Source organism: Lemur catta, chromosome 12 (genome assembly GCF_020740605.2).
Source record: "Lemur catta isolate mLemCat1 chromosome 12, mLemCat1.pri, whole genome shotgun sequence".
Lineage (NCBI taxonomy): Eukaryota > Metazoa > Chordata > Mammalia > Primates > Lemuridae > Lemur > Lemur catta.
This window is the reverse complement of record NC_059139.1, coordinates 80,867,593-80,895,113: the sequence shown is the minus strand read 5'-3', so window position 1 is coordinate 80,895,113 and position 27,521 is coordinate 80,867,593. Positions and strand designations below refer to the sequence as shown.

Sequence of the window (27,521 nt, the reverse complement as noted above, 5' to 3'; positions counted from 1 at the left end):
CAGTCTTTGCAGCATCAGTACCCAGAAGCATGTCCGGGTCAACTTCATGACTATCATAAATCTCTTCCCAGCTATGGGAGAACTTGCTCTAGCCTTCTGGACAGCAGAAATCTGGGTCGCTAGCTGGCTATAAGGCTTTATTCTGCTCATGTATCTCCTGGTCAATGAATAAATGGATCAGTGACTTCAAGAGATCCTCCCCAGCAGAGATGTGGCTATTCCCTAATGGAATTACCAATGTATTTGCTAAAGCAGTTTGAAAACTGCTCTTGTACATCTTGAGCTTTACAATGATTTTAAGAATTTAGATGGTACTGTGCAAATAAAGGGAGGCAAAAGGAGAGAAACCATTAAGGTGCTCCATTAATTCATTCAGCCAATATGTCTTAAGAGTCCCAGTGTTCACAGAACTACTTATATCAGCACGTAATAAAGCGAGAGGCTGGATTGCAAAGCAGAACACATGGTCTGGGATGCTTGAGTCACTCTTCCTCCAATCATTTGGAAAATTACCGTGCTCCTCTGCCAAAGCATAACCATATTCCTGGATGGGGAGAGATGCTGGAACTTCCAATGTTGAAGTATTAAAGCAGCTTTTTGCTTTGTCACCTTAGGTAGCCTGGTTGAATCTGTGGAAAGAATCTGAAATGTGGACTAGAAACAGATCATAAAGGAAACAGAAATCTTAGAAGCAAGGAGATAGGAGTAAAGACCTTGAGAAATCACTGAGCTCCATGCCTCACAGCAAATCCACATTGATTATAGATGAGAAAAACTTTATTATCAACTTTTCTTTAAACAATTTAGGTAGAATGTATTGTGTTCTTTAAAACTCAATTTCAAAAATAAATGTCTATAATTTTTATTTGTAAATTAAAAAACAAAAAAACAAAATAAATCAGAAAAAAATGAATAAATGCAACTAGTAAATTTCCTATCAACTACTTTCCCCTGCTTTCCTTTACTTAGATTTCTTGGAAGGAAGAATATTTTTAAAGCATCAGGTCATTTAAAAAATGAGATTCTAAGATCTTATTAAAATATGCTAAAAATGACTGAACTCTGGTTTTACTAAAGGAACAGTATTGTATATTCATTATTTTTCTGCCTTGGAGAATAAAACCATCTAAGCCAATAGCACCCTCTTCCTCACAAATTTATAGACTGGACCTGCTTCACCTTTCTTGTCTTTGCAGACAATTTCTTTTGAAATACAAACCAATAACTTTCCATTTCAAATAAAACAAAGCAGGCTATGAAAACTGCCGTCACTTAGACTTGGACTGTAGGGCTCCATATCAGCTAATACAATCTCATACTTCAGAGAAAAGCAAAAGAGCTTTTCAAAAAGATTTCCAGAGTGCATGTGTATGTGGGGAGGGGAGAGCAATGATAAAAATCCTTCAAATTCTCCAAAATTATAAATTCCATTAAGCTTTACTATAAAATCCCTCAAATTAATGTGTTCCTAATTTTAGCATTAAATGAGGCTGGTCTATTGAGTAGAACTATTTGCATAATGATGACAAAAAATCAAAGTTTTAGGGAAGCAAAATTGACTGATCTGAAACTTAAATTCTAATTCCTGAGCTGCTTCTGACTAATGAGCCTGAACAAGTCAGAATTGTCCCAGGCTGCTTCTTCAACAGTAGAAAAGGAATTATCTAAAGACTTTGGGGGAAATTTACAATACATACCTATGGTTTCTCAAGCTTTTATTTCAAAGTAGCCACACTGGGGGAAGAGGGTGAATAATATGTTCCCAGGAGCTCTGAGAATTTAGCTTGAAGTTGTAGGCTGCATTTGAAGTCTCCCATTTTCTTTTTAACATGTATATGTATTTTGAACTATATGCCGCAAAATGTTCATCTCTATTTAAAAATGTTTTAAATTACTGGCCAATTAAAATTATGTTACTATCATATTAGTTAGGCTACAGGCTAAACTGGTGCTTCTACCCTAAACTGACCCCAAGTATAATTGTTCAAACAAGATCTTTTATTTCTCTTGTAACAACTCTGCATGTCAAAGGCGTGTAGACATTAGTGCTCCATGAGGATATTCAGGACCCAAGTTTCTTCCATCTTGTTGCTCCCTACCTCTTAAGGCATCATCATTTTTGTCTGCTCAGTTAAAGCTGACACAGCTGCAGATCTGTTTCAGTCACCGAAAGGGGGAGGGAAAAGTAGAGAGGAATATCATTTTCACTCGCAATTCACTGATAAGACTTAGTCACATGACTGCAGTAGCTGCAAAGGAGGATGGAAAATGTAATTTCTAGTTGGATGGCTATGTGCCTAACAGAAACTGAAGTGATGCTATGGAAACATATACCACGTCCATCTTAAAACTTTGTGTTCCTGACCAACTGCTACATTCCTCTAGAGATGCCCTAGTTTAGGGAGCACAGTATAAAGCAAGGGTCTGCATATGTTTTTCTGTAAAGGGCCAGGTGGTAAATATTTTAGGCTTTGTGGGCCATATGGTCTCTGTTGCAACTAATCAACTCTGCTGTTGTAATGCAAAAGCAGCTACAGACTATATGTAAACAAAGAGCATGGCTGTTGTTTTACCTGTTGCTGTGTTAAAAACTACTACAAAGAGGTTTAAAACAACGCACAGTTACCATCTCACAATTACCTCGGGTCATGAATTCAAGCATGGCTTAGTTGGGCCCCTTGTTTAGAATCTTACAAGGCTACAAATTTAGGAGTCAGTTGGACTGTGTTCTCATCTGGAAGTCTGACTGGGAAAAAATCTACTTCCCAGCTCATTCAGATTGTTTGCAAAATGTATTTCCTTGAGGCTGTAGGGTTAAGGGCCTCAACTTCTTGCTGGCTGTTGCTGTCCCTCAGCTCCTAGAGTTCCTTGCCATGTGGCCTTGTCCATAGCCTCTCTCATATCATGGCAGATTACTTCTTCAAAATGAAGAAGGGAAAAAGTCTCTAGAGTGAGTTTGGCAGTAAGACAGCTGTGTTTCAATAAAATATGATTTATAAAAACTAGTGGTAGGCCACAGCCATCATTTGCTGTCCCTTAGTATAATGAATAAAATGTAGAAGACATTATTTAAGGTAAGAAGAAATCAAAATTCATTGAGTAGAGTCATAGAAAAAGTTAGATTTCTGAGAGACAGAAGAGCCATATGGAAAGGTACTCACAGAAAAATATTTCTTTCATTCGAATCCCATAATACACCTATAACCTTACTTTGTTAATAAATAAAGTGGGACTGGCATTGCATTAGAATCCAGTTATTACAAGATAGAGCTGTCATTAGAATTCCAAATAAATTCAAAGTGAAGGGGCTTCATAGCAAGCTTCTTGCAATTTTGACTTTAATTAAAACCTTACCTGGAACAATTTCAGCAGAAGCCTGGTTATTTTCTTAGTGATTATAAAATGACAGTTAATACTTATTATATGATTGAGAATCAGGGATTATGCAAAATGTTTAACATGAATCTCATTTAATCTTCAAAACACTCCTATGTTATTTAGGTTATTATTCTTCCTATTACAAAGACAATGAAAGTGAGCTTTAGCAAATTAAGTAACTTGCTCGACATGTATACACAAAGTTGTAGAACTAGGATATGCTCTTGCATTTCCTGAAGGGCCAGATCATTACATTTTATTTGATGTGTAATGGGATCCTTTGAAGGATTTTAAACAGGGAGATGGTATAATTAATAGGATTACCATTTTAAAAATTAGCTTTGTATGAAGACTGGACTAGAGGAGGGTTAAATTAGAAGCAGGACAGTCCAAGGCAAAGATGACGGTGGCTTGGACAGAGTAGTGCCCTAGAGATACATTTGCAATATATCTTGCTGGTAGAAATGACAAGACTTGGTGAGAGAATGGCTCTTTGTCTACCTCTAACTGTAGAGCACTCCACTGTGCCATTTGTTCACCTCACTTTAGTATCTAGAGTGTAGTGATCTGTGGTTCCTGAAATGCGCTAAGCCTTTTCCAAGCTCTGGGATACTGCATGGACTATTCTCTCTGCCTAGAATGCTTGCCACTCTATTCTTCTATTGTGTCATTCTAACTCCTTCTATTTGAAGAGTCAGCTCAAATGTACTCCTCAGAGAAGTCTTTCTTGATGTCCCAATGTAAGTTTGATCCTATGTTCAGTTTTTTCTTAATAGAATTCAATTATATCCTATCCCATATTTGTCAATTTATTCCATACTTATTTGCTTTTTTAATTGACTAACACATATTTCAAGAAGCTAAACATTATATTTATTTTGTTCCTCACTGTTAACATGGTGCCTAGCATACACAGTTCCTGACACCATAGCCACTCAGTGAGTATCTCTTGAGGAAATAAATGTCTGACTTCCAAGTTCTTAAACTTAAATACTGTGCTATTGCCTCTCACATTTGTTAATTTTTGAAGACTTCCTTTTCAATCCTTTTGGAGTTATCAACATGACATCACCCAATTAGTAAGCGATGCTCCCATCTCCAACTCACCCTCACCCTATGCTCTTCTCAAACCCTGATCTCAGGTTAGAAAGAATGTTGAGGGTGAAATGTATAGCAGGAACAAGGGACTGATGGAGATGGCTTTAGGTATGTGAATTCTCATTCATTGTTGATGAGAGTATAAACTGATATGATTCTTTGGGGAAACAATTTATCACTATATATCAAAAGCCTCGAAATAAATGTAAACAAAATTAAAAAAATACACAAGAGGTGTATATATTTGTATCATATAAGATGTCTGAAAAGATATTTAATATAAACCAAAATGTTTGTAGTATTAGGTAGGTACTTCTAGGGAGTGAAATGGCAAAAGAGAACAACTTTATATTTTTAAATGGGCAACTATTATTTTCATAATAAAAATCCTATTAAAGTTAAAAATAGAAAATAAATCCTCATACTTTGGTCATAGTAACTTGAATTCTAGGAATCTATTATGAGAGATGTGGTCTAGGGTTTATGTATAATGATATTTACTCATGAGTTCCTTATCATTTTCAAAAATTAGAAATAATCTAAATGTCCAATAATAAAGGTGTAACTAAAGTATAGCTCTCAAATGATAAACTATTTAATATATGCTGAAATTATTTTAGATAATATTTAAAGATATAAAAATGCTTTTATAATGCTATATAAACAAAGCTAAGTATGAAACTACATTTATGATATTATGTCAATTTGTTAGGAAAATAAAAAAAATGGAAAAGACATGTAAAGAAAAAAAACTGCAATAAAATCTACCAAAATGACATTAATGGCCATTTCTGAATGATGGGACTCTGTAAGTTAGGTTAGTTTCTTTATGATTCTTTTGGACTTCCTAATTAAAAATAATCATATGATAATTATTCAGAGAAGAATTGCAAATATTTGTAGTTGGCATAAACATAGTACATTAGTCCCTTTTTCTAACAAGTAATTCTATTTCTATCCGTTCCTCATGTCAAGCACTCACAGAAGACATATGGCATGTTTATTTTCTAAGATGGTAGGTTTCAGTCCCCACTAATCCCCCAACCCATCTTACTTTTGCAAAAAAGTAACATGCATTTAATATTGTTTGGAAATGTCACATTTTCTTTAACTTGCACATCATAACAATAGTAATACCTTAAGGAATAAAGTTATCTTCAATTAAATATATTTCAGAAACAATTATGTTCTTAGTTGGAATTAGACCTTTTACTTGGCCCTTTCTTCAGTGTCTTTGAGTCAGACTTTGTTCAACTAGGAGAGAATATATTTATCAAGTTTTTGTACAGGTTTAGATATACTCTTAGAGAGTATAAAACTAGCTCTTTTAGAGAGCATAAAACAAACTACTTTTAGAAAACTTCACTTTTAATTTTTTTATGAAAACTTCATTTCTAACCATTATATTTAATTTAGATACCTACACTGAGAATTAAGTTTGACCATTAAACCAATTAAAACTTCTACCTATCTATATGGCCACTGTCAAAAATGCCAAATTCAACTTGGGATGATACATATTTATACATACATGATGGAAAGTCTGAAAGAATGTTTACCAAAATGTTTATAATATCTCTGGGGACTGGCAAAACAGAGCATAAAAAAGTAAGAGAGATCCTACAAGCCACATATAGAAACAAATCCCATTACATTACAAACATGCCTTCCAGATATCCTATCAATAGAACTTTCAGTTTAAAAACTTTTAAATCAACCAATGATGGACAAAAATTATAATATTTGCTTTCTGAAATAGTCTAAACTCTCAATTCTTTTAAGCAACAACATACAAATACACATATAAACAAATGTGGGCATAAATTTCATATACTGGACATCTATTTGAGAGACATTTAATACTGGTATTACCTCAAATGAGAAATATGCTTCAATTTCAATGGTTTTATTTCACTATATTTCTAAAATAAAATTCCTTCATGTGAAGAAAGTCATGTGTGAATCAATCTCTCTCTCTCTGGAAATAATACAAGATAGATATTTCATTCACAAAAAATTCAATTGATTTTTTTACAGGCAACCATACTCACATTTACATACATTATTAGCATAAAATATACTATAAAATACATAAAATAAAAATACTGCACATTTTAGTCCAACTAATCCTAAGATACCAAATTTTATTAACTGAAATCAATTAACATTTACAGAAAGAAAATGTAAAAGTTACTAGATTTGAATAAGGATGCCCATTTAGAACTCATTATAATTATTTTTATTCATGATCTGAATCTGTCTCCCACACTATGAAGTGAATCATTATTAATGTGAAGTACAAAGAAAAACACATAAAAACATGCACTGTTAATAAATCATTAAACTCAAAGAAAAAAATTAAAATTAACAGAGAAGCTCACACTGGAATTAATTGATATAATACTCCTAGCTCTATTTTAAATTTCTTTCCTATATTATTTCCCAAGCAAAATATACACATCATATTCAAGGAAAAAATGCCATAATGTATTTGATTACATGTGGCTATATTCTTAATTTTATTAACGTAATAATGAAAGCTCTGTATTCTGCTAGGGTACACATTATACTTTGTATCCATGGATCCTCCCTGATATATAAAGATGTCATCAAATATGTAAAAAATAAGCAGGTCAGGCAATAAAGCAACAGTATTCACTTTTGTTCCTTTTAAAGCAAAAGCATTCTTAACAATTGCTGTTGGCTCACAGAACTAGAGAAAGTATATTAGAACCTCAGTACTGTTAACAGTGATCTCCCTTGGCTGTCATTTGTCTAAGAAGTGATAAGCCATATAATTTACAGAAAGAAAGCCACTGAATCCTTCAGAAAACACAACCTGGCAATCTATCTTCAATGCAAAATAATGAGGTGGCAGGAGTGTGATGCAAAAACCAGTCTTCGAATACATCATGTAAGGGAATCCAGCTGTGCTTGTATGGTCTCTAGCTATTTACAAAGACAAAGAAAAAAGAAAGTTAGTGAAGGGAACAAGATTCACATGAAGTGCTGTTTAGAAACATGCAAATAGAAAGTAAAGAATGGCATTGGTAACTATGCATATTAAATCCATTCAAATAGCAATAAAAATACCACAGAATATTTTTCTTTTTATGTGAAGATATTAGGATTCATGCTTGCAATTTAAGTTTCAAATTTGTAAAGAAAGAGGATTACTAAACACTGCAGTTTTAAATACCCCCAGCTGTTTCATTTTAACTTATCACTACATGATAAGATTTTAAAGTTGGGGGTATGGAGAGAGTACATTTTCCTGGATTACAAAATCAGTATTTGGAAGGAAATATGAAATATACTCAAAGATAAATCCCTAAAGGCATGTTTCCCTTCAGATTTGGGGCCAGAAATTAAAGTATTTAACATTATCTATATTTAAAGTGTCAGTGTGGCTAGGTATGACATAGTTCATTACTTAATGCTTCATATTAAAGCAACAATCCTATTGCTTTAATTAAAATCATTTCCATTTTCTTCCTGATTTAGTTCTTCAGATCCCCTTTACTTTGGCTATTGCTTCCTACTATGAAGATAAGGTGCTTATAAGGGAAGTTTAAAGAACTCCATTGAACAGGACATTTAAAAATAAGAATTCATAAAATGAAGGAAACAACACAAAAAACCCACATATCAGAAAATTATTTTAAAAATTAGACCTTGTTATAGAAATCAAACAACTCCTTGTGACTGAATTCCACAAGAACTTTCTCCAGGTTCTGTAAAGAAGAAAAACAAAGAAAAGACAATTTAGTTGCATGCAATTTACATTGCATTTTTTCCTCTCCAGCAAGCCTCTGAATATGCTATAATATCATTCCCAGAGTGGTTTTTAAAAAAATACTTACCTGCTCTACTCAACCCTACAATTCCTAGAACTCACCAATGCACTTAATAACACTCCACTTTAGCAAAAGGTTTCAACTCTACAGGGACGTCTGTTCTTTAAGTTGATTCTACAAAGGTTAATAAAATATATGCCAGCAAGAGAACAATTTCATTATCTATTTTTTCAAGATGGAAAGATAATACATGAAATTATATTTCATCTTTCTCAGCAGTCCATTTGAAATCTAGTAAATACCATTACACAAAGACACTGGAGACAGCATCTCTGACTGAACTCATGCAGCCGTTAATGCCTCACATCAGCACAGCTACTGCCTCCAAGCACTAATCTAGCAGTTATGGTCTTAACATGCTGAGACTGTTACCTTCTTTAATGTACAGACTCAGCAAAAGTTCACAATTAACACAACAGTTTCAAAGCTGGGACTTAAACACTCTCCTTCCTTTCACCTCACATACATTAGAGAAACCTTTATGGGTGCTACAGATGCCAAATAATATTGTGTGTGTGTATGTACATATGATGGGGTAGTAAAGTATGACATTAAAGTAAACCCTGCCCAACTCAACCCTACCTGCTTTTGGTTGATTCTGTACACTGAGGAAACAATTCAAACTAGTTGCTAAGGATTGTTCACGTGTTAATTTTATTCAAGGTCCCTTTGGAGAAGTGAAAGTTAATGAGGAAAGAATGACAATAATGTGCTACCTGCTCTGACCCCACTGCTGTGCTGGAATGACACAAAATGGGTACCATGAACTGAAGAAGTGAAAAATTGCTGCAAATAGTCATTGATTCATTCACAATTTGCGATCATTTCCAACTTATTATTAATCCTAGTTCCCAGATTCTATGTTCACTTTTTTGGTTCATTTTATCTGTTTTAATGATTTCCGTTTCTTTTTTCAAAGCCAACATTTTCATACCAAGGTATCTCCAGCTAACTCTAGGAGACTTAATGGGGCTATGTTCAGAAATAGCACGTCTCTCTTCACGAAGCTAAGGCATACGGATCAAATTTCACACTTTTTCATTTACTCTCATTCACCTAAGTACTTAAACTTTAAAATGAATGATGAAGTAATCTGCTTTAAAGCCTCTTCCTTTAGCAACTATTGTCACAGGAAAGTAATTCCCAATGCTGGGAATCACTTGAAGTCCAAGTGGGTCTTTGGCTTCACGCAAGAAAGAATTCAGGAGCAAGCCGACAGTGTAAAGTGAAAGCAAGTTTTATTTAGGAGGTACAGAAAATCTACTCTACAGGCATAGTAGAGGCTAGTTCACCCTGCGGAGGAGAACAGCCACCATGTTTCCTTTAGCCCCTCTAAGCAACAGCTTAATTATAGGCTAAACAAGGGGAGGAATGTTCATGTTATTCCTCAGAAAGGGGCAGTGTTTTCCTAGAATTAGGGTGACACCCTTCTTTTGACTAAATGTGGTCAATCCAGAACTGTGATGGCGGGAGATACATGATGGGAGTGAGAGGTTTCCTTAGAAAGTTTTATGGTAATGAGGGTATAATGAAGATGCAAGGTCAAGAAGTGGTCGATTCCTCTACCATCTTGATTCTAACTGGTTGGAACTTGTCCTGTCCCCCATCTTGGTTTGATCAGGGTAGTTCAAAGCTTCCTGATTTACATCCTATATTGATCAGAATAGTTTGAAACTTCCTGACTCAGTTAAGCAATGCCTGCCAGTTTCCTACCTCAGAATGATATAAAATTATGAAGTTTTAAGATTGCATTAGAAACATTCATTGGCTAATTGTCACATATCATTAAACCTCCAAAGGTTCAATCAGCATCATCTAGCACTACATGTTCTCCGAGCAGTTAAAGGGGGATAATATGTCTAGGTTTAGCCCCAAGTTCTAAAAAACGCAAGGCAAGTTCACTACTCTCAGCTCTATGCAAAAAAAGAGGCAATCAGTATGTAAAGCACTGATCTGATGTACCCCTAGAAGTAGCAGTCAAATTACATTCTTGTTTGTGTATTTTGATTTTCTTTGTTTCAAAATGGTGTTTCCTAAAATGTTACATTGAGGAAAGAGAAAGAATGTAACTTTGAAAACACACTTCTTAAAATAACAATAGCTACAGTGGTAGACTAGGAAGGTAGGTCCTACCTCCCCTACAAAGACACCAAGTTAACAGTATATGGACCAGAATGCCTGCGAGAATTCTAGAGAACAGGTGGGAAGCTAAAGCATGCAGCCCACTGTAAAACCAGGAAGGGATGCCAGTGAAATGGGAGAAATATCATAGCATTTGGTGCAGCCAGGTGGGACCCTCCTCCTACGTGGCATAGTGGAACAGCGAAAAACCAGGTGGAAAACCCCTGCCATACCAGAGCTCCTGCGGCAGGACAGAAGCAAAAGAGTGAACAATGTATTCCGACATTCAAAAGAATCCAACGCTCTGGCTTGTCGAGGGACTGCTGAAGGCACTGGTTTCTGTCTCACCTGAACAGGAGCACGCACAGGACCTTCACCTCTGTTGTCAGCGCCTTCAGTGCCTTCCAAACTCTGGGGGAGGTCCTGTGCGTGCTCCTGTTCAGGTGAGACAGAAACCACTTCCTTCAGCAGTCCCTCGACAAGCCAGAGCGTTGGATTCTTTTGAATGTCGGAATACATTGTTCACTCTTTTGCTTCTGTCCTGCCGCAGGAGCTCTGGTATGGCAGGGGTTTTCCACCTGGTTGCTCTGCCTATAATTATCTGTCTCATACCAGTGAATATACTTAACACTACTGAACTGTACACTTAAAAATGGTTAAGATGGTTAAATTTTATGTTCTATGATTTTTTACCACAATAAAAAATAATAGTAGCTAACACAGTGTACATGTGAATGTATGTGTGTGTATGTGTATTTATATATGTAGATAGACATAAAATTTGACTTATGTCTGGCATAATCATTGGTATTATCATTGTCATTTCCCATTCAACCCACAGTGACTTAGAGTAGACCATGGGGAATTTGAGAGTGGTAAATGTTTTATATCTATATATAGATAGTATATACTCAGAATTTGAGAATCTATGATTTCCCAAAGGGTAACCCAGAGCCATCCCTTGGGGGGTTGTTTTGTAGGGGAATAAGGATGGAGCTTGGATGCATGGAATAAAAAGGAAAGAGTGGCTGGCCAGGGGCCAACTCCCCACATTATCATGTTCTGATCACAGAGTCCAAAAATTTTCAATTTAAACTTGGCTTTCCAGGACATCAAGAAGATATCTTATTAAGTAAGAAGTATACAACACATTTTAGATAAAAGTTTGATAGCTTTATTTATGACTTTTAAATTGAGACATATGATATGTGGCCTCCATTTTTACTCTTGCTTCAGGTCCCACAAATATTAGGAGTAGGTCTGGTCAAAAGCTCTTCTGGGGCTGAGTGTGGTGGCACGTGCCTGTAGTTCCAGTTGCTTGGGTGGTGGAGGTGTGAGGATCATTTTAGCCCAGGAGTTCGAGGCTGTAGTGAGCTATGATTTTGTCACTCCAGCCTGGGCAACAGAGTAACATTCTGTGTCTTAAAATAATTAAAACAAAAAAAAAAATACAAAACCAAAAGCTCTCCTGGGGAGCCACTGCATTTCTAAGAGGAAAACACACTCAGCTTTCCTTAAGATTATAATTAGGAAGTCACAAATTTGCTTATAAAACCAGAATCAACTGTCTAACTTCATTTTTTACTCTTCAGAAAATGTATGGAAGGATTTATCCATTAAGAAGTATGTTTTTGGCTGGGCATAGTAGCTCACCCCTGTAACCTCCTAGCACTCTGGGAGGCTGAGGTGGGAGGATCACTTGAGGCCAGGAGTTGGAGACCAGCCTGAGCAACATCATAAGACCCCATCGCTTCAAAAAATAGAAAACTTAGCCAGGCATGGTGCACGCACTTGTAGTTCCTGCTACTTGGGAAGGCTGAAGTGGGAGGATCACTTGAGCCCAGGAGTTTGCAGTTGCAGTGACGCCATTGCACTCTAGCCTGGGCAACAGAGCAAGACCTTGTCTCAAAAAAAAAAAAGTATGTTTTCAAACAACTTCTCTTCAATTTAATGTCTGGACACAAATCAGTGACAACAAAAATGTATGAAAAGCATTAAGTTCAATGAGAGTTCAATTATTAGTATTTCAGTGGTGCTTCTCTTTGGATTGTCTAGGCTCTATATATCTCTTCCTTATATATGAAGCAGTGCTTATTTTTATAGGCCTTTGAGCCAACTCATGGTTCGTTAGTATCTTTGTTAAGGGAAGAAGAGGAGAAAATAAATTGAAATTCAAACCTGTCATCTTAGCTATCAGCAGCAACTCTAACAACAGACTTTGTGGAAGAAAATGTAGAAACTCCTGGTTAAAGTAGTTTTATAGGCTGCATTTGACAATGGATTTAATTATCCATGTGCTTCCTGTCTATCACTGCCATTAGATAATGGGATTTGACTATTTGGTCCTGTTTTTTTCCCCCAGAGTCAGAAAGATAGACTGGATAATAAAATGTAGTCTACTATGTCATACTGAATAAGAAGAGAAACATCCTAACAGCATAAAACTACGTCGTGAGTAATGAAAATGCATCCTCATCTTGTCAATCACATAGCAAAACTATCTTAAATTTGAACTAAACCAAAATAAGTATGTACTTAGAAAGTACTGTACCTTTTTTTAAATATTCATGTGTTTTCAGAAAAAGGTTTATATTACATCTGCATTCTTCCAGAAATCAGATACAAAGGATATTTTTAAATAATACAAAACTGGGGATTTTAAGTTATAAGATTTTAAAGAAATTGATTTTGCTGATAATTCTGAGAGTCTTCCAAAGGAATGACTGGATAAGTAATATGAACTATTTCTGGGAAGACTTTTTGTGGCTTATTTAAATCTTAACAGTAGTATCAACAGATCCTGCTATTATCCAGGACTACTAATGGGAAACATTTATCAAATTTGGTTAAAAAGTTGTCATTTGGTGACAGCTATTAATAGATAGGCCAAGATATTGATAAATATACAAATTTTTCCAACACAAATGAAGAAGTTTTTTAAACATAAAGATGAAGTCAGTAAATAAGGTAGTTTTTTTTGTTTTTGTTGTTGTTGTTACTGTTGTTGTTGTGGGTACAGAGAATGGTGGTTGTCTTTGTAGGAGAGGTGGCAGATCTGCACTGAGTCATTCACACTATTGCATGGTCCCCCCAAGACAAAAGTATCTATATGCAATATGTTTTGGAGGCAACTGCAAATGATACCTGCTCATGTGAGAATAAGGCAGGACAACATTTTTCTTAGTCTTCTTGGTTTTACACAACCTTCCTAATCTAACTTTCTGGTTTTATTTCCCACAGAGCCACCAAAATCTCTGCTCCCACCAAATTCGTGCATTCATTGTCTCTCAAATACTCCACACTTTTCTATCTCTGTTTTTGTTTATGTGGTTTCCTATTTCCAGATGGATTATAGTTCTAAATGGGAAAGGTAAAACAAAGAAGCTTCTAAAAGAAAATATTATGTAAATGAATATCTCCATAACCTGGGGATATAGGAAGACTTTGTAAAAAAACATAAAAATTGTATAAAGAAAACAATTCAAGAATTAGAATATATAAAAATTCAGAATTTCTATTCATCAAAACACACCATTAAGACAGTGAAAATGTTAGCCACTGATTTATATTCAGAATATACGGAGAAGTACAAACTATGAACAAACATGAACGTGAAAGAGCCAGTCCTTTGGGATGGATCCCAAGTGGCCAACTGGGCTTTAAAATTTTAAATAGAGCCAAGTGGTTATTTGCTGACTAGAGGTCATGCATGTATTCTGAGTTCTCAGGAAAACTCACACCTCTGTTCAACTTTTGGGACTTTCAGAGCTCACCTGAACCAACCAATTAGGACTCAACTCTATTGACGAATCAGAATTTAGCTGTGGTGACTAATCAGAAGTAAGCAAGTTTGAATCTTTCCTTTGTTCTTTCCTAAGGAAGAACTTTTGCTGTAAAACCTTAACCCTTCCTTTGCTCTCTGGAACACACCTTCATTTTACACCAGGATTCCTCTCCCTGGTTTGCAAAATATTCAGTGGAATAAAATCTCTTTCCTCCAAATTCCTTTTCAGAGAACTGACGTTCATAAAAACAATAAAAAGAGACAAAAACCCAGATAAAAATGGACCAGAGACTTGAACAGGCACTTCACAGAAGATGATATCCAAACCATCCACAAACATATGAAAACATATTCGTCATTATACTGTTAGAAGGAGTGAAAATTTGCATACTACTTTGGAACTTGCTTTGCATTATTCCCTATAGCTGAGTATATGCACAACCTATGATCTAGCAATTTATTACTAAGATTAATATTATACTCAATAGAAATGTGTACATGTGGATACCATGAGATGTGCACAAGAATACTGATAGCACTGTTATTCAAAATAACCAACACTATTTTGGAAATAAGGGGTGATGGCAGCACAACACTGTAAATGTAATTAATGCCACTGAATTATACATATAAAATGGTTAAAATGGCAGATTTTATGTTATATACATTTTGCCACATTAAAAAATAGTAAAAAAAATAAGAGTCAAGGAAGCAAACTTGATAATTAAGGGAAAAGCATTCTAGGAAAAGTGCTATATGTCTGTAAGAAATATGCCTTGTTTCTGAATGCCTTTGTCAGAAACTATACTGATTATTCTACTTCATATCCCTGCAGAGCTGACACAGTTTCACAAAGTAAGTTCATTTGTTCATTCATTCAGTTCATTCATTCATTCAGCACATACTCATAGAGCCCTTACAGCGCACCAAGCACTTTGCTAGGTATTTGGGATGTGAATAGTCCTGGACTTTATGGCAGTCAGAGTCCGGAGTCTGGAGTGGAGACAGGGAACTAAGGTGTCGGATTATAATCAAAATTGTCTTAAATGCAATTTAAAAATGGTGGTGGTGGGGGATACAAAGTGGTACTTCATTTACCAAAAAAGAGTAAAATTTAAAGTATGATTTGGAGAAATCAGTCAGATGAATGAGGGTATGAAGAGGAAGAAAACAAAGGAATTTTAGAGTAAAGGAAATTCCAAGCAGAGGAAAGAGAATGAGTGAAGAATCTGAGGTTAGGTGCTTTTGATGGACAGGAAAAGATCACGGCAGGAGTAAGGCGTGGAAAAGAAATGTAAGGGTTGCTCTTCTGAAAACATTCTCCAGAGGCACTATCTTTTCAACAACTATTTAAAGGACTATGTTGACACAATAATAGTTAAGGTTTTGTTGAAAAGATAGTAGAAGGAAACACGACCATAGGTATGAGCTATTACTCAGAGTAGTACATTCTGTATGTGCTTATTCCTCCATCAACTGTCAGTTTAGGCTCTGTTATGGGCTGAATTCTGTTTGCTCAAATTTCACAAGCTGAAGTCCTAACCCCCAGTACCTCCGAATGTGACTCTACTTGGAGATAGAGCCTGGGGTAATTAAGGTAAAATGAGGTCATGAGGGTGAGTCCTAATCCAATATGATTGGTACCTTTGTGAGAGGAGACGAGGATACAAACACTTAAAAAGGAAAGACCACATGAAGACACCAGAGGAAGATGATAATTTACAAGCCAAGGAGAGAGGTTTTAGAAGAAACCAATCCCGTCTACACCTTGGTCTTGGACTTCTAGTCTCCAGAACCATGAGGATACAACTTCTGTTGCTTAAGCCACCCAGTCTGTGGCATTTGGTTTTGGCAGCCCAAACAAGCTAATTTAGGCCCCATGCCCTCTTTTGGGACAGATAAAAGAGGAGATCTTTATTATAAGAGCAAGGAAAAGCCATTGCTGAGTTTTAGGTATAACAATGATATCATTTTATTTACATATGTAACAACTCGCTTTGGGTTTTATTTGGAAATGGATTAGAACTGGACAAATTATATGAGCAGAAACCAGTTAGGAGGCTACTGCATTAGTCCAGGCAAGAGATAGTGACTTGATTTAATGTGATGACAGCAGTGAAAGAAAAAAGTGAAAAATTTTGAAATAATGTTTAGAGGTGGAAGAGATAGCACTTGGGACAGATTTGAGTTGGGGTAGGGGTTGGTGAAGGAATAAAAGGAGTCAAGAATGACTCTCAGGTTTCTGGCAAAGAAGCTGGATGGATGGAACTGGGATTAGAAACACTAGAGCAGAAGATCTGAAGAAGGGAAGAATCAAAAGTATAGTTTCAGACACAATTAGCTGTAAGATTTTCCTGAAAACATATGCAATAAGTCTGGAAAGCCAGAAAAGAGATTTATGTAAGAGATATGCATTTGGGAATCACTGATATATTGATAATATTTAAAACCATAACAGTGTATGACATTTAAAACCAAGTTTCCTTTGACCAGGAAAAGAATGTAGTATGAGAAGACAGGTAGCCTAGAACTGAATCCTAAGAACTCCAATATCTAGGGTAGGCAGGTGATCAACAAATGCTGAGTATCACCAGCTTCACAAATGTTTTCTGCATGGTATTTTGAAATGTACAGTGGACATTTATTACATGAAATCAAAATAAATCAGTAAGTTAGTATACAGGCAATAAAAGTGGGTGGCTTATTTTTAAATATGCCTTCAATCTTCCATTTCCCTGTAAAAGCCACTGAAATCACTAACATTGTTAACTAAACATATACAGACTAGAATATTTACTCTCGTTCTTCTGCCTTATGCATAAGATTACAACTAAGAACCCACTTAGGAAATTCATTACTTCTATTGTCTAAGCTGATCTCACGTATTAATTACCAAACTCAGACTTTTCTGCACCTGATCTGAAGACACTGCAAAGTGAAAATGAAAGTGCAAAGATTAACACTCTGCCAATTTCTTGGAAGAAAGATGCATTTGTTCACCCATTCCTTTTTATTTTTAACTTGTAATCCTATCTATGAGCACCTAGATAATGTTGCACATACCCATTAGCAAAATTCCCATGGAAATAGAATTTGGTAAAGTCTTTAGAAAGGTCTGACTTGATGAAAGCTGGCACTAAAAATAGCGTCTGCGTTCCCATTAGTTAGTATTAGGAACACATATAATATACATTTTTCAAGAAAGAAATGCATTAACCTCTTTACAAATTATCCAAGCAGAAATAGTCTGTAAATAATATAGATACAAACTATATAAGAATTAAAACCAAATTGACATTGCTTAGCTTTTAAATTTAAATTGGATATCAGAATTAGAAATTATATAATTATCCTTTCACCTAGAAGATCAAGAGGTAGAATATTCCAGTAAAAGAAATATTCCTCATCTCTTGTCCAGGTTAAATCTGAAAATACTTTGCTAGGTACTTAAAGAGGAAGTTTCCTTTTTAGTTATAGAAAGGCTGAGATAAAATCTAAATAATATTTCAAGTCCTACTGAATGAATTTATAAAACAAAAATCATTAGGCATCATTTACTAAATAAATGTCTATAGATAATATTCTTTATAACCATATACAATTATAAATAATTGCAAACATATTCTAGTATCTCTATTATTTGTTGACTATCTTTACTAAGTATTGCTGTTCAAAAAACTAGGGATATAATTTCAGCTCCCACCACAGACAGAATAAACCATGGAAGTCTACCCATACGTGCAACTGTTAGTCATTTCTGTCATCCATAATATTCAGTCATCCAATAAGCATTTAAAGAGTACCAGGTACTATGCAAGGAAGGTGCTCATGATACAAAGATGAATAAGCCACAGGAAGGAATATACTCTTGACCAAAGAAAGGTCCTTCTCTATGTTAGCAGGTTGCCCTCCACAACTAAGCTCCCAAATATGGGAAGAATGTACATGGGACAATGAAGGAGGAAGGGGGTCCTCTTCTCATCTGCTGGATCCATAGAATCAATCTTGGCAACCAAAGGGGTAATAAATGTCACAACCCGCCATGATTCAAAGGGTGCCAGCTTGAGAAGGTGTAAGCAAAGCATCCTGAACGGGAGGAATGAACAAATTTCCACTTTTCTCTGAGGCAGCTTGACTACATGATCTCCCAAGATTCTTTTCAATTCCATGATTCAAGGATGTTAAAAAGTACACCTATATTTGCAAATCAAATTAGTGAACTGAGGTAGTTAGAACCATGAAATGTCAGTAAGAACAAGCTTTAAAAATAACCTGGTTCAACTCTCTTATTTAATAGAAGAGGAAACTGGTGCCCACAAAGGTGAAATAACTTACATAGTATATAGAAGTGGGACAAGTCATTGTTCTCTCAACTGCATTACTATGGTAACTCAAGACTGTTACAGAACTTGCACCTGCGTACCAAGATCATATATAGGACCCCTCACCATAAATTTTCATAATTACTCCCATTCAATAACTCATTCTACACAGAAATATATAAAAGCTATGCAGAGGCTAAATATTTTGATAAACATAGCTGATGAAGTGTCAAGTTGTCTTAAGTAATAAGAGGTATAACGCGAAGCTACAATCTTCAATTTCTCAAAAATGTTCCAAAAAAAAAAAAATCAAATCTCTTTGTCTTGGCCACATTCATTAAATCAAAAGCAACAAAAAACTAGCCAAATGAAAATTTCACAAACATAATCTCATTGCCATGTTTAAAATCCTAATGCCAAACCAAAAAAAAAGTTATTAGCCCCATGAATATACTATACAGTATAGAAACAGGGCAAGAAAAATGATCACTTTCACCCGAATTTCAGCTGGTTTCTGTTACTGCCTCAAGCCCTCTGATTCCAAAGCCTCTTCATTAAAATATTACCCAGTCCAGCAGATTCCAAAAACTCACAGGCATGGCCCTGCTCATTGAGAGCAGTGGGCAAACTGAAAATCCTGAACTTACATCAAAGTTTGATAAAAGTTAAAGAAGGACAACTATAACGAATACACAGAATACAAGACACAAAAGGCATTTTCCCAAGGTTAAGTCAACTAAATTACAACTTTTTTTTAATCTTTGAAAATAACAGTTTGACAAAATGCTTATCTATTTAAGAATATAAGAAGCATATAAACAGCAAAAGCAAATTCTAAGCTTATTATCCTGACATTCAAGACTTCAAAAATCTGGCTCATGACTCCTTCCACAGATCCACCTTCTGCATATGCAGGGAGTATGGAAGTACTGAAGTAGTGTTCTGCACACTGCCCTGTGGGTCTTCGTTCACGCTGTTTCCTGTGTTCTCCCAGCAGTGCTCCCAACTGCATGCGTGCACACTCTCGCACACACATACACGCACATATACCAGCTATTTGGCTAGATCCTTTATTACATATAATATCATTTTGACATGTCATTTTTCCCTGAAGAAAAAAATATATGTGGAGAACATCAGAATAAGTGGATATGGTCTGAATGATTACAATATTTTCCTATTATACTGCAGTACTGGACTCCAGTGATGGTAATAGTCTTGTAGGTCTCACAACTATTGTTCACTCAAGATATATGGGCTAAATAGTACAGTAATTAAACCCTAAGTATTGATTCCTTAGCTTGAAAAATGGCTTCTTTACACTTGAAGGTCTATGAGTCAAGCTGGTTAAAGCAGAAAATTTTGGATTTTATACATACTCGGCTAAAAAAATACAATAGATTTGGCTGTCAAAATGACAACAAACCATTTTTTGGCCAGAAATCTTTATTAAGTATAAAAATTATTTAAGAGTGTGCATGAAATATCTTCACTAAATGTTTAATCAGGTCTATCTATTTTGGCTGTTAGGACATTTTACCTGTTATCTGTATATGCCCTTTTCATTCTGGCTAAGATATTACTTTGCTCCTGTGTAGATAAAAAATATGTTTGGCAGTCATACCATCACGTTCTTCCCTCTTAAAAATACAATGTGCTATGCATGAGCAGATCACAAACTTGGAGCCAATCAAAATACACTTCCTATAGCATTCATTAACTGTAATTTATTACGTGTGTGCTGATATGTCATTATGATTTTCAGCTTCAGTACTGAAATATTTAGTTATGGTTGCTGAATATAATCAGCAAGAGGTTTTGAATATGAGTACATGAAGCTTCTTAAACAGTGAGAAATTATGTTAAGAAGAGCACTGACAGCTAAAATAAATGAAGATTTTTTTTCTGTACAAAATACTATGGGTGATGCTATGTTTTTCCAGAAATTATAATTTATTCTAATTACAAATACTTATCTGATTACTTAAACATCATTTGGCATAGCTACATTACTTAACTTCTTAAAATGTGCTAATATCCTAGCTTAGGGATTCTGGGTAAATTAAAAATACCAAATTGAAATCCTGTTATGTTTCTGGTGTGTGGTTTTAAAGAATAAGAGCTCAACACCCAAATTTAGGTTTCTTTTTTCTTTATAAAAGCACTTTATTGTATTCATAGGCAGAAACTTAAATGATACAGGTATACTTTCGGGAGCTACTATGTATTTGGCATCCTAAATTAAATAACCTAATATAATTCATAGTTTAAGAAAAAGGTAATTAAAAACATGCTCATTTAATTTTTTTCTATCTTGTGCTATCACGTCAGTCTTCAAGGAAAAGAGGACCAATATGTGCACCTAAATGAGTGTTAATTTCAGAATTTAGTTAAATTAACATGTCTTATCAGCTAATTGGAACCTATGTTTCGGCAAAATAAAAAGGGCAAGTTCAGCATTTGCTTCATGTTAGGAAGGACACTGAATTTATCAAAAAACGTTCAACTGAAAAGCCATTGTTAACTGCAGCATAATAATAAGAAACACCCTATTTCTTATTAGGGTGTTTTATAAGTATTTTACCCCAACACTTGTAAACCCAAATTCCTAAAGACAGGTATAATAACTAATTTGATAGGGTATGTGGTTAATTTAAGGCAGTAACTATCTAGAGGAAATTTTTAACCTGTAATGGTGTTGTTCAAAATATATATATGACAGATGAAACTGAGCTCATTTTTCCATCCACATTAGTTCTCTGGTGACCTAATTACCTGATTATTATTTGCAAAATCTTCTTGGAATTATCAAGTGAATGAATGATTCATATTCTAAAAGCTAATTGGTTTAAACAAGTTGATGTATTTCTAGAATCCTTAGTATATCTGGAGCTCAAAAATAAGGTTTTCATTTTACGTTTGAAATACAGTGTCTTTAGCATTCTAATGTGAATTCAACACAGCAAGAGCAGATAGTTCAGTCTGTACTATGATACTTGAGTAGAGGATGAAGCATGGGTTTTATTTTTAGTGAAAATCATACCATTGAAGAATTTAGCTTATTTTTTGTAACAGCTTTATGGAAATATTCACATACCATACAATCCATCCATTTCAAGTGTATAATTCAATGGTTTTTAGTATATTCGTAGAGTTGCAAAACCAGCACCACAATTAAGTTTAGAACATATTTATCACTCCAAAAATAAACCCCATACCCTTTAGTTATCATCCATCAACCTTTCTGGCCTACCCCTAGTACCCTTCTTCCAGCCCCAGGCAACCAGTAATCTACTTTGTCCTTATAGATTTGCCTATTCAGGAAACCATTATCAATTTTTAAATGGAATCATTTAATATGTGGTCTTTTGTGACCAGTTTCATTCATTTAGCATAATGTTTTCAAGGTTTATTCATGTTGTAGCATGTATCAGTATAACTTCTATTTAGTAAAAATTGTATCTCAGTTTAAACAACTAAATTGTTAAGGTTAGATTTTAAAATTTAGAATTTAAAAAAAAATCACATGACACAAACACAGGCTTAAACATAATATATGGTAAACAATGTTACTAACACATTTTTATTTTCCTTGGACAATTAAGAAAATATTTCTGGATCATGTTTTATATGATGTTATATATTTTATTTATTTGAAATTAATTTCTTTTTTTTTCTTGACAACCTCTTACTCATACTTTAAGACTCTTGAAATGTCACCTCCTCTGTGAAACCTGATTTCCTCCACCCTCTTATCCACCTGTTGCCTGTTTTAGTGCTCTACAGCACACTAAGAAGACCTCTGTTAGTACTTACAATGATGCTCTACAATGGAGGCTTCTAAAACAATGTGTGTTCTTTGAGGTCAAGGGTAGTATGTGTATGTGTGTGTGTGTGTATATATGTATGTGTGTGTGTGTGTATACATTTTTTTTTTTTTTTGAGACAGGGTCTCACTCTTTTGCCCAGGCTAGAGTGTGGTGGCATCATCATAGGTCAACGCAACCTCAAACACCTAGGCCCAAGTGATCCTCCTACCTCAGCCACCCAAGTAGCAAGGACTACACATGTAAGCTGCCAAGCTCAGCTAATTTTTCTATTTTTTGTAGAGACGGGGGTCTCACTATGTTGCTCAGGCTGGTCTCAAAGGATCCTCACTGCCTCTGCCTCCCAAAGTGCTAGGACTATAGGTGTGAGCCACTGCACCTGGCCACATATATATATTTTTAATCCCCAGAACCTAACATAGAATATGGACATGGTAGGTTTTCAATACATATTTCTTAAATGAAAAAAACTGCTAAATTGTAGACACATTTTAATTGTATTAGACACTCTTGAGAATTTTCAATGGCCACTTATAAAATTTAATGTTTATCATTTCAAATGATGAAGTAAAAAATACATAGAATACAAAGTTAGAAATAATTTAAATAATAATGGCAAACACTTATGTATCAGTTACTATGTGCCAGGTACTGTTCTAAGTACTTTATACCTATTAGTGAGTTTAATTCTTGTACTAATCCCATGAAGTATTATTATTTCCATTAACAATAAGGAATCTGAAGCACAGGGAGTTTGGGTAATTGACAAAGTTCTTAATCAGGCCATGAGGCCCCAGAAGCCTATGCTCTTACCAGGGTCTCTGATGTGTTTTAAATTTTAGAGGCACTATGGTGAAGAATGAAGATCTGGAGTCAGAAAGACCACCTAGTTTGAATCCTGGTCACTGTACTTCCTTGAGCTTTTAGTGCCTGGATTGTCAAATAGCAGTAAGAATACCTATTCTGCCAGGCTTAGCGAAAGTGGTTCAATATTTAGCACAGAGCCTGTAATATACATAAATGTATATTTAGCAATATGTATACACTATTAAAAATAATTAAGGCATTAAACTTGTATATTAAGGACTGTAAGGCTGAAGACATGGAGCTACTTTTTAGTTTCAGCACATATCACCTCAATCACTTCTAGGATTTTTTTCCTTCTGTTTCTTTATAATAAACATACTTTTTAATGACATTAGAAATTCTCAATTGCCAGAAAAAAATACATAATGCTATGCATTTTTACCACACCATACATTTTAAAGTGATAAATCTAGGAGAAAAGGGGTATATGATATAATTACTACTCTTTAATTTGTTCTTTGTGTGAAGTTATGGAGAATTATAGAATATCCTTTTTTTTTTCAGCTTATTATGGGGGTACAAAAGTTCAGGTTATATCTATTGCCCATGTCCCACCCATCCCCCCGAGTCAGAGCTTCAAGTGTGTCCATTCCCCAGACAGTGCGCCTGGCACTCATCATGTAGTCATACCTCCATCCCCTCCCCCCACCCCCCCACCTCCCCGAGTCAGCACCCTCAAGCATGACCATTCCCCAGATGGTGCGCAACGCACTCATCATGTAGGCATACACCCATCCCCACCCCCCACCCCCCGCATCAGTCTGATCTCCAATTGGTATCATTCCCCAATGTGCATTTAGGTGATGATCAGGGAAACCAGTTTTCTGGTGAGTACATGTGATGCTTGTTTTTCCATTCTTGGGATACTTCACTTAATATAATGGGTTCCAACTCTCTCCAGGAGAACCAAAGAGATGTCGTATCACCATTATTTCTTATAGCTGAGTAATACTCCATGGTATACATATACCACAGTTTACTAATCCATTCGTCAATTGATGGGGATTTGGGTTGTTTCCACATCTTTGCAATTGTGAATTGTGCTGAAATTTTTCAAAAGAAGATATAAGAATGGCTAACAAACATATGAAAAAATGCTCAACATCCCTAATCATCAGGGAAATGCAAATCAAAACCACAATAAGATATCACTTAACTCCAGTGAGAATGGCCTTTATCAAAAAGTCCCAAAACAACACATGTTAGCGTGGATGCAGAGACAGGAACACTCATACACTGCTGGTGGGACTGTAAACTAGTGCAACCCCTGTGGAAAGCATTTTGGAGATATCTTGGACAGATTCAAGTAGACCTATCATTCGATCCAGCAATCCCATTATTGGGCATATACCCAGAAGAACAAAAGTCATTCTATAACAAAGACACCTGTACCCAAATGTTTATAGAATATCTTTATGTTTATCAGATTAATGCTAATGGACGTTTTTATAATTTTCATTACTAAAATGCTATACTTCTTTTAATAAAATACATGCAAACTGAAAATGTATTTAAGATCAATTGAAAAGGAGATGGCTCTTACCATGTTTCTATGAAATCAACCTCTAGAATTAATTTCTGATAATGAAACAATCTCTAAGAGGTAGCCTTAATATATTATGTAAATCAAATTCAGTTTACTTCTTTACTTGCCCTCTAAAATCCAGGATTCAACAAAAATATGAGATATTTATATTACTTATAAGCACGGTGATTATGTGTATGTACATTAATATATAGCAAAACAAATCTGGCCATAAGCAGTGTATGGGTTGGTGATTTAGGATCTAATGTTCTATGAAAAACACCTATGTGAAGTGTGACACCTTGATATCATTTATTTATTCAATTTTCTGGTTATATACTTTCTTTAACTAATCCTGCAAATTAAGCTCACCAGGTATGTTCTTCTGGTGCTTTGATATGTCTAGAACACTGTGTATTTTATAGATATTGAGACTAATTTCATTTCTTTTTTTTAAACATATATTTACAAGCAACGTGCTAGGCTGTTGGGGTTATAGCAGTGATGAAGACAATGCACATGATCGTTGCCTTCCTTAAGAGTCCAACAGAGACAAATAAGCAGAGATTACAAAATGATACGATAAATGCCATACTAGGCAAAGTATAGGGCACAAGGAATAAACACTAGATGCAGATTTTGGAATCAATAAGGGATTCCTAGTAGAAGTGATATCTAATCTGAGACTTGAAAGATAAAATATTGGAAATGGAGTAGGGTAGGGGGATATTCCTACCAGCAAAAGAGAACATGAGAGGGAAAAGCAGTGCAGTGTGGTAGTAACTGAAATTAGAGATGGGTGGCCTGAACTAGGGTAGAAACAATAGAGAATTAACAGAAATACATACATTTAAGAGCTATTTAGGAGGCAGGATTCACAAACTCCGTGATTCTTTCAATGAGAGAAATGGGTGAGACAAAAGTAGTTTGGAACCAGAGCTGAAGCATAGGTATCTGGCTTGGGCAACTGAAAGACGGGTAGGACCATTTACTGAGCTAGGATGGGGTTGAAAGAAGCAGTCTTGAGGATGAAATGGAGGCTGAGAATTATTAGTTCAGTTTAAGACATGTTGATTTTGAAGTATCTTTGGATAAATAAGTGGAAAAGACCAGCAGGCCAGTATATATACAAACTCAGTATTCAAGTTAGAGATCTGGGCTATCGATTAATACTTCAGAGTCCTCAGGAGGGGAAAAAAAAAAAGTCAGGAATTCAGCTATAGGAGCACAAAGTATAGCCTAAGGTGAATGTGTCAAGAAGATCAAAAATAAATCCCTAAGGCACACCAATAATTAAGAGGCTGCCTTGAAAGGTAGGTTAAAAACTAGAAAAATACTATCATAGACTCTAAAGAAAAAAAGAGTCTTAAGCAGGAAAGAGTGATTATAACGTCAGCAGCTCCCAGGAAGCCAACTGAGACAAGGACTGCTAAGTTTTTATTTTAGATTCAATGACAAGGGACAATATTACTGATATAGGAAAAAGTATTTATGGTGGAGTGATGGGGAAAAATGAAGATGAGTTGATTAGAGGGGCAAGTATAGAGTAAGGAAGTCAAGTGAATGCAGACCAGGGGCTGATAAACTATAGTTCAGAGGCCAAATCTGACCTGTTGTCAGTTTTTGTAAATAAAGTTTTATTGGAACACAGATACTCTCATTCTTTTATGTATTGTTTACACTGCCTTTGTGTTACAACAGCAGAGCTATATAGTCTGCAAGCTTAAAATATTTACTGTTAGGCCCTTTACAGAAGACTAACCTTATTTGGCCAACCTTATTGTAGACAAAGGTCTTAGATTATTAGTTCTGTTTACCAAAAGTGATCTAACAAGCATCTATATTCCTCATTATGTTCATCATTGCCAGTTAAAAGGACCTGTTGTCTATATGTAAGTGGAAGTAAGTAAAAATCAGCTGTACTGAATATAGTATAATCACTACCCTCTAATATTGCTGCTTTATAGGAAAGGCTGCTGATAGTTGCAGAGTCTGTTAGATCATATCTCTGTGATAAAATATATTACTTAGCAGATCATATTTATATATATCTACATTAGTAATGGCTTACATCATGTAAACTTTTTTAAGAGAAAATGCATACAATTTTAAGATTGATATTTTCAAAAAACTAAATTATGAGATAAAAGAGATAAAAGAGTTATCTCTTTTCTATAGTTTATTAATAATAAGTGCATTTTTAATGAAGACTATGGTTACTTCCAAGTACTTTAATGAGTCATATATTCATACGAAGTCAATAAAAAATTTGAGTGTCTGTTTTAAAACTACAGTTTATCTACATAAAGAAGTAAGAAGTCAAAGGCTTGGATCAGAAACATTGTAACTGTGCTATTCAGCTTTTGCTTGTGATATGTAGTCTTTGTCTGGAATGGCTCATTGCATAACAAAGCTTCGCAATTTAATGGTTTGTATCTGTTAATGATTAGAGAGGCTAAATGCCTCTGTAGTCTAGTTGTTAATATTAATGAGTTTTGTGACCTAGGCCAAGTTAATAAAACAAACTTTTAAATATCCTGTTAAAAAGTTCTCAGTAATAATTTTGAACTTGAAATTGTTTTATAGATATTTTTGTAGTGTTGGAAAATAAACAAAGGTTTCAAAGGCATTTCCCGTCCTGGACAAGGAAAAAAATGACAGAATGGTGAGAGCATCTATCACACATATCACTTTTTGATTATAGGTCACATATGGCTGCTTCAAAATCATAAATTGATGGAA

General features: G+C 35.1%; 1 protein-coding gene across 1 annotated transcript in view; it reads right to left on the bottom strand.

The window, feature by feature from the left end:
* Nucleotides 1-6,600: 6,600 nt before the first annotated feature.
* The window catches only part of COMMD10 (COMM domain containing 10), a 165,797-nt gene continuing 144,876 nt past the window's right edge, over nucleotides 6,601-27,521 (bottom strand). The window contains exons 6-7 of the mRNA XM_045565625.1: nucleotides 8,151-8,210; nucleotides 6,601-7,425 (exon numbers count right to left, since the gene is read on the bottom strand). Of these exons, the coding sequence (XP_045421581.1) occupies nucleotides 7,387-7,425; nucleotides 8,151-8,210 (99 nt within the window). The 3' untranslated portion in view covers nucleotides 6,601-7,386. The remainder of the gene's footprint in view (nucleotides 7,426-8,150; nucleotides 8,211-27,521) is intronic.